We start from the raw sequence: 16043 nt of genomic DNA on the forward strand, positions 1-16043 counted from the left end.
AATAAGAAAATATGCTATACAAACAGCACCACAAATAACATCTGAATATAGTGTCTTTTGTGTGAAGTCAAACAGCTATCTTTGTTTATATGTTTCAAATGACAAATTTGAATGAAAATATTTTCGAATATTCTCTTCCTTTCATACGCATGCATATTTTTCATATAGATAAGTACATACAATATGCAATTGTAAAAAATTAAACATTCGTGCAATCGATAAAACAAACGCAGACGCCCCATCATCAATCAATAACATTGCAGAAAGCGTTTGCCATATCTTCTAAATACGGTTGAACTTCCATAACTCGAAGTTTACTATAACTCGAACCCTTGAATTGATTTTTTTGAAATAAAACAATTTCTAAAACATTTCTGGTACAGCATTTGCGCCTTCTCAATTTGTTAACATTCCCTGATTGTACTTAGTTCAGATTAGAACCTAACATATTAAATTTTGTTATTTTATATAAGGAGGTTATATTGGTGGAACTTTTAAATAGCAAAAATCATAAAATTTATTATATTCCATTCGGAGCAATTCTAAAGTAAAATTACAGTTAAACAAACTTGCCTCTGTGACTACTCACCCACCTACTAATAACACACCATCGACGGTTTTAACGTAAATAAATTTGGTTACTTCAACCATTTAAGAAGTTTATTCTGAAAACGGCAGGAAATGAAATAACTTCGAATTAATTTTCAGATACAGTCAGTTTTATTGCGTTTGCAGTGATATATTGAATATCCATAATAACATCAAACACATATATGTATATAATTTATATTAACAAAAATAAGTTTCTGAAACACAAATTTATTCAACAAAACAAGCTAATATATGTATGTATATATTACAAGTTTCAGAATTTTTCGTGTGCAGTATAACTATTACAAACAGGTATGTATTTAAAAGTCCGATTTTATTTCTCCAAAATTCCTCCACAAAGGAAAATTCAGTGTATTATAATGTCTATGTCAATGAGCGCAGCGGTTGTTGAAATAGAAAGTTGAAAACAATTCTCACTAAACAGTGAATCGTGAAAATAACAGCTGACTGCATCCCATGACCATGATTCAGTACATTAAGAGCTAATTTTAAAAGCTATGTAAATTTTTCTCTAGCAATGTTACCAAAATTTGTATTGAAGGAATGCACATGCGCATTTACAATTTATCTTCTGTCATTTACATACATTTACATATGTATCATAACTCTAAATGAAATAATAGTAAGGAAGAATTTACGGTACTGTGCCCATTGTATGATGTCATCAAAACAGACTGGAAACATACATATGTACATATGTATGTACATATGTAAATAAAACTTAAATATTTAAAAGCACGTGTATTTGTATGCAAATAACCATATTCGGCATAAAATCCTCAGACATAAAATATTACAAAAGCGTAGAAATGTAGTCAAGCTTTGGTACACCTACACATACATATGTACATATGTACATGTAAATTCGTCACTATTAACTCGTCATAATATTTAACGCACTGAAGTCACTTACCTTACCGTAGGCACTAGCATATTTTTTTTTTTTAATTTCTACAAGTTTAAACATGTGTATGTACATATGTATATATGTATATTCAACTTATCATATCGAGGACGAATGCACTCAAACTATCCATATTTCATTTCAATCGCTGGCGCAATTTGTAATGTATATTAGTGGTTGGTGCATTCCTTTGCTCTAGTAGCAGTTGCTGGGGAGCTTATTTTGTGTGCGCACAAATAGTTACCATCGCAACCTTAAACATATATAACAAGAAATAGAATGTCAAAGGAATAAAATAATATTGATGGATTGAAGTCGCGTAAGGAGAAGGCAGTATTGGAGCGACGAGATAATGACGTCCACTAAATTGGTGTATGGTGTACTATAGAACAAATGAGTGATCCAAAGTTGAACAATTGCTTTATTTTCCAAATGTAAATATTCTCCTATTCTTTTTTGTCTACGAGTATATTAATTTCTATAACACCAATATAAAATCCATTTATCGTGGCCTGCAGGATTTGTGCAAAGATTTCGTACATATGTATGTATATAAACGTCATTTTAACGTATACGTTGTAACTTTTAAATGGAAATAACATTTTTGCGGAAACGTCAATTTGAGTAAGTTAAGTGTGTACAATAGGAAAACATATGTGCATAATTAGTCTTACTTGTTCTACTATATTGAAAAGTTCCAATTTTAATACTATTTACATATGTATGTACATATGTAGTATTTTCTTTTCTTTCGCATCGTATTAAGGACTCTTATACCGTTTATGAATGGGAATTTGAACAGGATTCATTTTCAACTGTACTCTACTTCTCTGCCATCTATTCTATTATTACCCATTCTGTGTTGTTTTTAATATCCTCTGATTTTTCTTTTTCTTTCAAAAGTGAGTCAGTTATATGTGTCGACTTCGTTGCTTGACGTTTCTACAATTATCTGTCAAAATTTGACGAAAATTTACCGATAGTTCGATAAATGTTGGAGGAGCATAAAACGAAGCATTTCGTATCCGCTCGGGTGTCCTAATGACCGAGTATTGTGAGCGTAAACGGGTTGGTGCTGGCAAACGGGTGGGGTCATTGAGTGGCCGCCAAAGGCTGACTTTATGATGTGTTTGTCGTTTGTTGTAAAGAAAAGACCGTGGCACATGGTCTGTGAGGTATTGCGTGCGACATGCAACTTATGTACATATGTGTATATATCCCAGGCGCCAATATATCTTTTCGTTAAATAATCACACGAACTTACAAACAAATTTATTGTTATTGCAACAAACTTAACGAAGCATAGACTTCCAAGGTATTCATTTCAAGCACAAGACGACAGTTTAAACGAACCACAGAGGCGAACGGATTTTCGGGTAAAAGGCAACGCTTGCAACACTTACTAACTGTTCACTTCCCTAAGTCAATACATAGAAAATATACTATAAGGATTTTTTCAAGCTGTCTAAAATGTAATTTAAACGGTTTATTTATAAAATTTTCTTGAAAATCGGTTCGTTTTTATGAAAGCGCAATATGTTAACACTAAGAATCAGTTTTTTTAGTGTTTAACATTGTGAATATAAAAAAGAAAATTGTTAAATAATATAGTGTATAGTATGTTCACAGAAAGTTTTTCTTGATATCAAAGATAACTTGAAAATAGTATAAAATTATACAATTTAAAGAAATGATATAAAAAAATTGACTTTCGATTTTTCTATCCGGGGTTGTGTATCTGGTAAAATGGTATGAGTATAGGTGGAGTGTGAAAAGGAAGGCACAAGCTTAAACGAAGAAAAAGCAATACCAGTTCCATACTCGCACGAGTAAAAGGCGAGCCAAGCACAAGGATATGTCATTATACGCCACCCAGAGTAGCAATACTATAGATGTACAATATATGTATATACATATGTCCATGCCCCTTATTGAATACGTATAGAAAAAATATCTATATACATATGTAATCTACATATATGAGTAAATATAAGTATGTGTTTTCACGAAGCACCTATGTCAGAAGACCGAATACATTGCCAAGAGTGAAACGTTTATTCAAATTTTATTTTTATTAGCCTGTACGACGAAGTTCTTTGAGTGTAGAACGAAAATCAAATTTAATTGTGGGTTACTTTCGTACAAGTTGAAAAATATTGCGTTTCACGACATTTATAACTTAAATACTTTTTTTTGCTAAAGTGGAACCAGGTAGAGTTAATAAAACAAGTGCAAGAAATTAGAAAAAAGTGCTACTATTTTTTTTTCTTTCATAGCAATAAGAATAGTGTTCAGGCCTTTGCTGATTCATTACTTCGTCATACCATGCTGTTCTGTTTTTTCTCGTCCTACAAATGGTGTCATATCTGTTGTCTTTCTGTCGTTTCTGTTGCCGATGGCACTGCTGTTGCTACCGCTGAGGCGGATGGTTGTTTCGAAGTTGCCGCAATCCCCAGTTAACGTGATCTTTGCAATAATAAATAAAGTGGTAAATTTAGTTGTTACTAAAAATTCGCGTAAAATAATATTTACTTGTTTTATATTGAGCAAAAACGAATGGCTAATAAAACATATAAAATGATATAATTATTAGTGACGAAAATTCTAATTTCCAGAAATATAAGTTTAAACAGTAATACTATAAAAAAATATAAATTTCTAGCTTGAACCGAAATCAATATTTTCTTCTAATATTTTCCAGATTATTTCGTTCTACAACACATTGCCTCTATTATTGGGCGTATGCATGACTTATGCATAAAAATCGATATTAGGGATTTTCATTGAATAATTCTATTTTCGTGATTATCAATGTAAACCCTTCGGCACTAGATGACGAAGCAATGTATGCATATGTACATATATACAAATATATATGGATACAAACATATATACATAAATATTAAATATCGTACTTTATTAGCACTTTTTTTTGAGTTTACTCAGAATTTCGTCTTTTTAATGTCCTTGTAGTCTTAATTCACATACATATGTACATATGTATGTTTATGTACGTACATATTGTATACTTACTGCGGTATTTTATGTACGTGTTCACACTCATACAATTAACCTACATATAGATATTTCAGATTATGTAATAAAAGTGCTTTATAAAATCAAATGGAGTAAAAGTTCGACGTATCCCAAAACAACGGTTATATTTTTTTGTTGATTTCTTTAAGTATATAACGAGAATGATATGTTTAAGTAACAGTTTCTTAGCCCCTCTAAATATGAAAAAGATATTAAAGTGAAAATTGTGTTTTAAAATTTATTAAAATTTTTTAACGTTTTTTAGAATGGTTTAATTTGGTATTTTTTGTATATTGTAAAGATAAAAAAAATCGAAAACAGAATTGCCGTTGAATATTTTTCTCAATTTGGTTAGTGTGATACTAAGATTTTAAGTGACACAGTGTATATAAACGAAATTAATACACATACATGTATGTATGTACGTACATACATACATACATATGTCCATATTTGCATACTAATAAAATATATATAATACTATACACTACTACTTTGGTATGAGTAGTAGATCCTGCTTCCGTAGATGATAAAAGTGATTACGATATTTATTTTTGCTATATACCTGTGTTATATATGCATTAATATCAGCTTACATATATTCAAACAAAGTCAAAGTAAGAAATTTAAAAAATTCCGTAAAAAGCGCATATCTCTCTTTATAAGGAATATAATTCTCAATATTTATAATGTGAAAGTGCTAAAAATGTTGTATATACATACATACATATCCTATGTATGTGTATATATATTCATAAGTGAAATAACAAGAATAAAAATTAAATGTTCTAATAAAAGTGAATGTACATATGTTGACACATATGTAAATATACATATATTTGAAAATAATGTGAAGCTATAAAAAAACATATATTTGGCGAAAAGTAATAAGTGATGTTGTTGAAAGTGATCTAAAGAGATATACATACATATTTCATATCAAAAAGAGTTAACGTTCGTAACAACAGTAGCAACAGCAGCAAAAATTATAATATATCAAATTATAAAAATTAACAGAGGCTTGGGCAGTTGCTTCTTGGTACCATTCCTCATAATTTAATCATAATATTATTTCTACCATACTTACGTTGTTATAATTTATGTCTATAAATCAACGCACTTAAAAACCAGTAGAAAATAAATAAAAATGAAACCAATAATTTATTTCAACAATTGATTTATGAGTGATGCCAAGTGTGAGCTGCTGTAGAAAATACGGAGCCATTTAGTTCTAAAATAGTTCACAACATTTACACAAAAGGACTTAATACGCTCTCCCGCTCACCTGAACAATCTCAGGTCAACCTTAAATAGGTTATTAGAAACATATAACCACAGCAAGGATCATTGTAATCAAAAGCAATTAATTTTGCTGGGATCAAAGGTATGTGTGACTTATCATATTAACAATATTTCATTAATTAATTTTCAAATAAAAGTATGTATTTGTAAAACGCCGTAGTTTTTAAGAGGTCGAGCTCATTTTCAAGGTTTTTACCATTGATTGCAAAGCAGTTGAATAAGATCCTAGTAATTTGTTTACAGCTATTGAAACATACATACATACATACAAATACACTGGAATTTAAGCTGTTGTTAAGTATATATGTACATATGTAAAAACATATATGCGTCAATGTAAATTGGAACATAACATCCAATTCTCTCTCTCTCTCTCTCTTCTACTTCGCATAACAGACATCTGTAAATGAGAATTCAGAGAGAATGGTTCCGAGTTTCGTTAAGTTTCCAAATGTCATTGACTACGTACAAATAAATATATGAAAATGTGATAAAAACAAAAAGGATAACAAGTATTTATGCAAGTTCGCAATGCTCTCGGTGCACTTTTGATTTTAAGTATTATTGTTTTTTTATTTAGTAACAATATATAATCCTATAGAGGCTCTCTGACGGCGATAATTCTGAATATTCAATATCTTTAGTAGTTTACTATATAATATTTAATATCTTTAGTAGTTTACTGTATAATATTTCCCATATGCAAATAAATAGTTCGGTGTCTTCTTTGATACCTATGCATTTCTTTCTCGTCAACATATTTGACTTCTTAACTGTAAATTTTGCATTTCCTCAAAGGACTTAAAATTTTTTATTGCAGATTTATAAAAGCGGAGGGCGCTTATTGAAAATGGCGCCTCGGATATAGCTGTAATCCAAAGCTAACCCGCGACATCCATGTGCCTCATGTAAGAATTTTTAATCCATCCGTTATTTAATTTTTTTTTAATATATACATACATTTACTGCTATTGTGTAATTACTCGAAAAAATAACTTTGACAGGCCTTGGAAATCTGAGGCTCTCACTGCTGGCCGTATAGACAATGACAGAAGATTCCGACTCGATATCTGAGGAAGAACGTAGCTTGTTCCGTCCCTTCACCCGCGAATCGTTGATTCAAATTGAAAAACGCATAGCCGCTGAATATGAAAAACAAAAGGAGTTTGAAAGAAAAAGAGCCGAGGGCGAGGTGGTAAATACTTTAATTCAACTTTGTGTTGTAAAATTAGTTAACTTCTCAATATGTTTAAACTTAATGTTTTGTTTATTATTAAATCAACATCTTACGTATATTTGTGCATACACCTTTTATCTCAAAGTATTATTTACATTTTTATAATAACTTTATATACTCTTTACAAATGAGTAATACATAGTATTCATTGTTATTCAAAATGGTTTTGGTAATAATCAGACTTCACCAAATAATAATGTGTAACCATTAGTACTTCATTACCGATTATAACAATGTTTAACGGATTACTTCATTTTACAATTGTACTGTACAGTTACTGTACCTAGAACATAAACTGGCATAGTGTATGCGATTTTTCTCTTAATAATCGCAATGTGTCTAAAGTAACTAAAATATTCCAAATTGATTTGTTATACCTATTCCTCAAATAAAGGATTTCATTAAAATATTATATACAGTTAAATTCCACATAACCGGACACACAACGTCGCAGCATTTTTGTTCGATGTTAAAAACGGGAACAAGAAATTGTACACAACGCAGGTGTCCGGTTATAAAGACGGTCCGTTATGGGAATTTCACTGTATACATGCATACATATAGCAATTAAGGAGATACTCTGATTAATAAAAATGTATATAAACATATACATATGCATACCATTATGTGAAAATCACATTTTGAAGTCTCTTGTATATCAGTATCTCCTAATAGAACGGCAGCGGTTAAAATTTGGTTTATTAAATGTCCTTAATTTTCTCTTTTATTATTTAAAAACCTCGCACTTTTTTGAATTGTCGTAAATTTCAAATGCTTGCATTGAATTTAAAACTGTTTTGAACTAATGGAAAGAGCTTCTACTTGTAACTGTATTATAAAATAGTTATTTGCGTGTTATATAAAATATTTTTGTTTGAAACTACGTAATAATCCTAATAATATACTCGTATATGTAGATAACGTCATTTACTGTTTTGAAAACACCAACCTCTGTGTCATATCCTAATAATTTAGGGTGTTAATACTTCTACAAATAAATTAAGCATCTTAGTCTCTCCACATTCCCCATCATATTTTTATATCAAGTATCTATTAATGCCTCAAAATTACAAAACTCGATGGAAATTTCTTTACTAACATAACTATGTACAATATATGATTATACATTATATTCGCTATACATTTTATTTTACTTAAACTCATAATTTGTGTCAGAGTCGAATGTAAACGTTATTTTTGCTTATATTTGACATTGTTTGGTATATGTATATAAAATTGTATTATTTTATATAATGTAATATGAATTTAACTACTTGCCGATGTATATATGTACATATATACATACATGTTTCAGTTATTGGTTTTAAATATAATTTTGTTTCACATACTTTTTTGTTTAAGTTAATGGGTTACATTTTAAAAATATTTTACAGTGAAGAATATATTTTAACAAATTAGGCTACAAACAAAATTTTAAATTCTATATATATTTATATATTGTTTCTGTTAAAATAATTGTGACGATAAAATAATAACCCATATTTGAAATATGGTCAATCACTACGACAGAAATTATTAATTTACGAGCAAAGTAACATGTATATTAAGAATTCTTAATAAGTTTAACAAAACATTAATTTTAAAGGTTGCTGGCGAAAGTTATACACATAATTTTGTTTCTTATTTTTCTCTTTTTCTCTATCTTTTTCTTCCTAATATTATAACCAAACAAAACAACTTTCCCTTTTTCTATTTTCTCTTTTTCGTGGTTTCATATTACCTCTAATTGAAAATAATCAAATACTAATTAATGTTTGTGATATTGTACCAAATAATACAATATCACTCCTGAATAAATCATCATCGTACCGCTTATCATTCATCGGTTATCTTTTAAACAAAATCTTAATAATAAATTCATACCGTTACATTTCAAATTTTATTAAAATTATTCGATAAAATCTTCATTCAGCCGCAATATGGTCGCAAGAAAAAACAAAAAGAAGTAAGACTTTCAGAAATAGTAAATCAATTGTTTTATTCAAGCAGCTGTTTGCCTACTTTATTTTATTCCTACAAACATACTTATATGCACTTCTAATTCTTACTCAAACAAGATTTTACTTTTTATTGCCGATTTAGGTATAATTGTATATATGTAAAAGTCCAAACAATACAGTTAGGGTTTTAATCTGATAGTTATTTTAACCTTACTCTTAGGTCAGAGTTTTTTTTAATAAATTCGATCCAATAAGTCCTAACCATGCACACTTTAATCCATTTTGTATTCAATCCATAAATCTATGCAATTGTGCCTACGACAACTACGGACAATTACTTATTTGGTCTATGTATGTATGTACATACTAATTTTTTAAATGTTTCATTGAATCAAGTAGTTAACTCTTCAGTCCTCTACAGGAATACACTTTCTTGAACTGAAAACTTAAGTTTATTTGAAGAAACTGTATTAGAGAGTCTAAACAATTTGTTACTACATTTAATATATTAATTACATACATACATACATATATACTAACGAATGCATGTGTCATGATCATTACGTTTTTTTTCCTATATGTTATGTCGAATAGTTGTAACTATACTTAAATTTATCATTTCAAAAATGTAAGCAAAATTGTATGTGTAAAAAAGTGTCTATTTTAATCAATCATCCGTAATAATAATCTGCCGAATTATATATATTTTGTTAAGATACTAAGAATGCTAAATCAAAGCCTATATTATTTGTTTGAGATGTATACGTATCTATAAATAACTGACTGTCATCCCCAAATAAAAGTGGCAGCGGCGGCGGTAACGCTGAGAGTTGAACGCGACGCTCAACGGTTTTTGGGTACGCCAGTGAATCATATGTTTAATCGCATAATTTGGGAATTTACCATCTAAACCTCTTATATTTTGCAAAATGACGGTATATCATTTTCATTTCACGTCATAACATTTTTAAGCATACATATGAGCGTATTTACATTTATACTGACACTTGAATCACAACGAAAATATGTTAGTAGTTAGGTACCTCTAAAAAAATTGAGCAAATACGTGTTCACCTAACAACCTATACTTGCATAAGAAGAATATAGATTTACATATATAAAATATGTGAGTAAGAGTAAATACCTTCCAATTCGTAGGAATAGTTTAATATTTTACATGAAAATTAATTAGTAAACCTTAGGTTGTTCTACCTTGATATTAGGAAGTACTTTTCTTTTGACCATACTACGCAGATGTCTGATGATTTAGATTTGGGGTGCAACAATTTCCAGCGCTTTTTGCTGAAAATGCATACATACATATGTATATGTATGTGTATTATATAAATGTATAACGGCGTACAATACACATGCATACAGCTGGGTAATGTTGCATTAAATAAAGTGTTATAACATTGCAAATTTCATTCTTTCCGGAAAAGGTACAAATTTAAAAATTCCTAAGAAAATAACGTTTATGAGCAACAGGTAACTTTCAAGTATCACGTTTCTATAATAGTTTTTATTTGTAGTAATTATTATTCCTATTGCAGTTTTCCACCCTTATTATTATTTTTTCATTGCAATAAAATATTTTCATACTTAAAGTTATAACTGCGTCATATACGTAAATATATTTTATTAACTTCAAATTTAAGTTTTAGTTTTGTTTAACAAAACTAGCTGTTGATATAAATATATACATAAGTAGATTCTTATTTGAAAATAAATAATGAAGTATAGAAGTTTTCTATATACGCAGTGGCTGGGGCAGAACTACCTACAAATGTGTTTTTATGTAGAATACAACTTTTACATGTGTGGGACACTAAACACTGAAATAGCACACCTATCAATCTTGTCATAGGAGGAATTACTTGAGATTTATTTATATATGTATGTTAACCAGGATACCAGCAATAAAAATAGTATTGTATCGTGTTAAGGAAATTTATTTAGATTAAGTATAACATAGTATAACAGAAGGATAAGTTCCGACTATTCATGACCGCATGTCTTTTGAATTGAAAAATTAACCAATGGTTATAACATCGATTGCTTTTTGAGGAAATGTTATATTTCTCTAGCTACTAACTCAATCCAAGCAATATTTGGTGGACAATACTTATGTGTCACCTCCTTAACATCGCCACTTCTAATCGGCAATATCTTCGTCTAACTCTCATATGTCAGTTAAATGACATGTTTTATATATAACTACTAATTTGCGTCTAGTGAGTTAACTTTAAAGCGAAGGGGATAAGTAATATATTGGTTATTTGGTGAGTTCACAGAACCCGATCGGTTGCTTAATAACGATAATATCGATTTCGTATTTTTTATATTATCTTTTCCAGGATCTATGTCATAATAAATATATAGGGCTACATAACCTTTTCCTTCCTTGTCAATTTTAAATAAGTCAGTGGACTGCTTCTCGGTATTTTTTATAAGTGTATAGTTTTAAAAACATTATTTGAGATTCAATTATCAGTAATTTATTTTGTACTTGTATGTATGTACAGCAGACAGTAGCTTTTATTGTCATTGTATAAGTATATTATATAAATGTGCTACGTTTGCAAATTTGTGTTTATGCCGTATCTACACCACTCTTTTGCTTTAGCTTCTCAATTGAAACAGCTGTGTATTATTAAATATAAATGAGTTTCAGTTATTGTTTTATTCAATATTTAAAAGCATTTTACTATTCTTATTACCTAAATACGTGATTCGGCCAAAAAGTTAACAGACAATAATTTCGAAAACCGAATACAAATAATAATATTAGGAATCAAAATTGTTTAAGTCTACCAAAATCAATATGTTGCCTTAACAAAACCCACCACTTAGTTTTATATTTAATTACACACTTTGACCTAATTTTCATTGAATATAATTACACTTTTGTATTTTTGAGACTCATGTCTTTGTATAGCAGAGTTTGCCATCAATCTCACATTCGCAATTTTTTACTAATCTATCATTTTCAACGTATTTTCTGTACTACCAAACATTCTTACAATTACACCTAATGGAATATTGAAATCGAAAATCACAGATCCGATATGATGACGAGGATGAGGATGAAGGTCCACAACCGGATCCTACACTTGAACAGGGCGTGCCAATACCTGTTCGATTGCAGGGCAGCTTCCCTCCGGAACTGGCCTCCACTCCTCTCGAGGATATTGATCCTTTTTATAACAATGTACTGGTATGTAATTTATGTAATTGGGTTTGGTCCTGAAATATTTAATGCCTTTTTTTCTTTTTGCAGACCTTTGTAGTTGTAAGTAAGGGAAAAGATATTTTTCGCTTTTCTGCATCCAAAGCAATGTGGTTGCTCGACCCGTTCAATCCCATACGTCGCGTAGCTATTTATATTTTAGTGCATCCGTTGTTTTCGTTATTTATAATTACAACTATTCTGGTTAATTGCATTCTGATGATCATGCCTACAACGCCAACAGTCGAATCCACTGAGTAAGTATAACCTTCCAGTAATTTATATATCCCCATGTTATACGTTTTTGGCTAAAAAGGAGAGTAAGTGCATAAATGCATACATATTTTTTCTATGTAAACATATACACGCAAATATGTATTGATATAGGACTTCTGTGATAGTAGTACTTGATTACTACTCTTTAATTTAAACTTTACCAAAACTGCACTTACGCTCATGTATATTATAAATAAATTATTGTATACATGAGTAATATACAAGGAAATTTGAAACATAACTATATGTATGTATAGATATCCAAATTTAATCTAAGCCACAATCAAATTAATTTATACTTGCCATAGCATAGTACTTATTAATCATTATCTATTAGAATAAAATGATGAGAGTAGCAAATTATACGCGTTAGTGTTTGTGATGTAAATATACCTTATTATAATATATAAATTCCTCTTCTTATAATTTTGATTATAATTTCGAATAATTTCGAATAAATTTAGAAATTTATATAAACACACATAAGTAATTATGAAAGTAGAACGATATAATTAAATTAGAACTCGAAATATGTATAACAGTTTGATATAAATATGATTCCAATACACAAGTAGAATTTAAACATTATTCTTATGTCGTATATACAATTTTTGAAGAGTAAATTAGAAGTTTATATAATTATGATGATGAGTACAGTATTAAAAACAAATTTAGCCTTATTGAGTAGTTATCGTTATCAGTAACATTCAGCCTTTTTGGCGCGATATATACAATATATACATTTACGTGAGTTTTTACCCATTGACCACGTATTTATTTATGTTCATCCTCAAGTATACTTACTCAAATTTACATACATTTGCCTGCATAAAAGACCAATTTTGCTTTGACATAATATAATTTAAATTAGAATAAAATGTCAAGTACTGAAAAATTGTAATAACTTTTAAAAAGTATCGCTTCCATATAAAATTTTATACACACGTATGTATAAAATATACTCCGTTTTGAAATACTACCTATCATTTCAAAGGAAATTATGTAATAGTGGGTAATGTTTATTTGTTGTACAACGTCCTTATCACAAATGTAAATAGTTCTCATCTAACAGATTGTTAAACTTTGTTAGCTTTTCCTTATATAGATGAAAACTTAAATAGTAGGAGACCGTATTATATACTAAAGCAATTTAAATGGCTTGGAAATATATAAATACATACGTATATATTTTTTTTTTTAATTATTCAAGTTCTTTACCAAAAAGTTATCCCATTAAGCTATCCTTTTATTTAATTAAACTGTAAATAGTAAAAATATTAAAAATGATCCCTTACTGGGCAGCGTAAGAAAACACTTGCAATACTATATAAAACAAATAAATGTAAAATTTTGTAACAGTCGACTTTCATAAAATATATATATATAATGTATATATAAAATATACAGCATAAAATACGAATTAAAAATCAATCCTTAATAGCTTAGTAGTAGTGTGCAAATAATAAAAGTATATACTCGTATTATTGTACAGTTTTCTAACCAACTAGATGCAAAAAACAGTAGTTGAATTGTAAAACAAATATATGATTTATGTTTCCAAAAAAAAATAGAAATGTATTTATCTACGTAGAAATTATGTATGTTCATATTTAATGTATTAGAGCGGCGAAAAAGTAACGTCATTTTTTTAGCTGATGTCAATATTGTCATCGTAGATTTTGTATTTGAATGAGTACCCTAGCAGTTGCGGATAAACAAGTGGACCTGAAGTAAATAATGGACCTGAAAAATACTGTATTTTTTGCAGTTATAAAATATCTACTAATTACCTGCTATTGAAGAAAATATTCTGCAATTTCAGCTAAAGGCAAAGGTCGCCATCAAATACAAACTAAATTAGTCAAATCCATGTAAGAAGAACATTATCAATTATCACTTACAATATTTACTACTACTTTATTGAAGCTTTGGAAAATACCTTGATCGAATTCCGACTTCATGCGCTCTTTTAATTATAGATATTTATAGTATGTATAAACTTATGTATGTACTTACATAAGAACACAACGTGAATTACAATTTCAAAATGTACTATTATCGATCGAAAAAGATGTAATACAATGACAAATATGGTATTTACATATACATATGTATGTATACGAACACTATTACTCATAATTTAGTCTTTACCAGAATCAGCTCAAACATATAAAAATATCTATATAATTGAATAGATGTATTTAACCTAATGTGCTGAAAGTTCCCATGCAAATATTTGTTAGAGGTATTAGCTAAACATATAATTTGACAATTGAAATATTTCGTCATTTTAATGATGATAAAATGCAACTAGTTTTTCTAAACATTTATTATGCTAGGAACAAGTCATATCTTATTTAACTAATTTTTTCCATAAAACATTTTGTTACTGACAATTACAATGATAAAAAATGTTATATAAATTACATTTAAATAGGTACTTTGTAAGTAATTTTAAGTCAAGATTAAACGATTAAAAGAAATTAAAATATCGCATTTATAATAATTATAAACCAAAGGTGACACATTTAATATGAAGCTACAGAAAATTTAAAAATTCGTTTTTAGGGTGATATTCACCGGAATCTACACATTTGAATCAGCTGTTAAAGTGATGGCACGAGGTTTCATTTTATGCCCGTTTACGTATCTTAGAGATGCATGGAATTGGCTGGACTTCGTAGTAATAGCTTTAGCGTGAGTTTATAACAATATATATATATATATATTCAGTTGAACTATCATAGTGTATTTTAGTATTATTTTAATTGTTTACTTATTTTTTAACTACTTATATTTAGAAATGCTTATTCCACTTTATTTTCTTTGTGAATTAATTACATTATCTGTATTAAATATACATACTGTATACATATGTATAGCCGGAGTTACATATTTTCTGTAATGTAAAATAATCACACACATACATCACTTTCATACTAACTACTAAATACAATTTCATTCATTTTTCGTTTGCACTTTGACATATTTAATATATTTTTTCCCGACGCAATACTAAAGTATTAGACAACCGGAGTAGATTCATTACTTGAACATACATACCTACATACATACACCCATACACATTATTCTAAAACTTCATCATCATAGATAAAAACACATAAAACTAAGACCGATATTCATCGAGTTCGTAATTTGCTAAAAAAATTGTATTGCATGTTCTATCATTAGTCGCATATAATCATTACTCACGCATATATAATTAAATATATGTATATTCATTAGTTTTTACACCATACGGTCGCAATCTTTGATCTAATTTATAATCTTTATTGAAATATAAGAAATCCATCTTAGATTGAGCAAAGTAATATTTAAAACTTTTGAAAAATTCTTATTTTGAAAGTATTAAAATATTGTAAAAATATATAAATATGTGTAATTGCTCATTGCTTTTGCAGTGAATACAAATTTTGAAGTTAAATAAAGTTATGAACATCTCAAGAAACCGCATCGGTTTTTAAA

General features: G+C 28.8%; 1 protein-coding gene across 50 annotated transcripts in view; it reads left to right on the forward strand.

The window, feature by feature from the left end:
- Window positions 1-2874: 2874 nt before the first annotated feature.
- Window positions 2875-16043, forward strand: part of LOC126759732 (sodium channel protein para) — a 50394-nt gene continuing 37225 nt past the window's right edge. For 29 of the 50 annotated variants that reach the window (XM_050474770.1, XM_050474778.1, XM_050474785.1 and 26 more), the window contains exons 1-8: window positions 2875-2988; window positions 5351-5936; window positions 6675-6762; window positions 6859-7049; window positions 9025-9057; window positions 12114-12269; window positions 12333-12538; window positions 15126-15254. In XM_050474770.1, coding sequence (XP_050330727.1) covers window positions 6900-7049; window positions 9025-9057; window positions 12114-12269; window positions 12333-12538; window positions 15126-15254 — 674 coding nt within the window. In that variant the 5' untranslated portion in view covers window positions 2875-2988; window positions 5351-5936; window positions 6675-6762; window positions 6859-6899. Of the gene's footprint in view, window positions 2989-3938; window positions 4005-5350; window positions 5937-6674; window positions 6763-6858; window positions 7050-9024; window positions 9058-12113; window positions 12270-12332; window positions 12539-15125; window positions 15255-16043 lie in introns of those variants that run through there. The other 21 variants (XM_050474787.1, XM_050474781.1, XM_050474786.1 and 18 more) reach the window with 8 other exon arrangements.

Source organism: Bactrocera neohumeralis, chromosome 5, assembly GCF_024586455.1.
Source record: "Bactrocera neohumeralis isolate Rockhampton chromosome 5, APGP_CSIRO_Bneo_wtdbg2-racon-allhic-juicebox.fasta_v2, whole genome shotgun sequence".
Lineage (NCBI taxonomy): Eukaryota > Metazoa > Arthropoda > Insecta > Diptera > Tephritidae > Bactrocera > Bactrocera neohumeralis.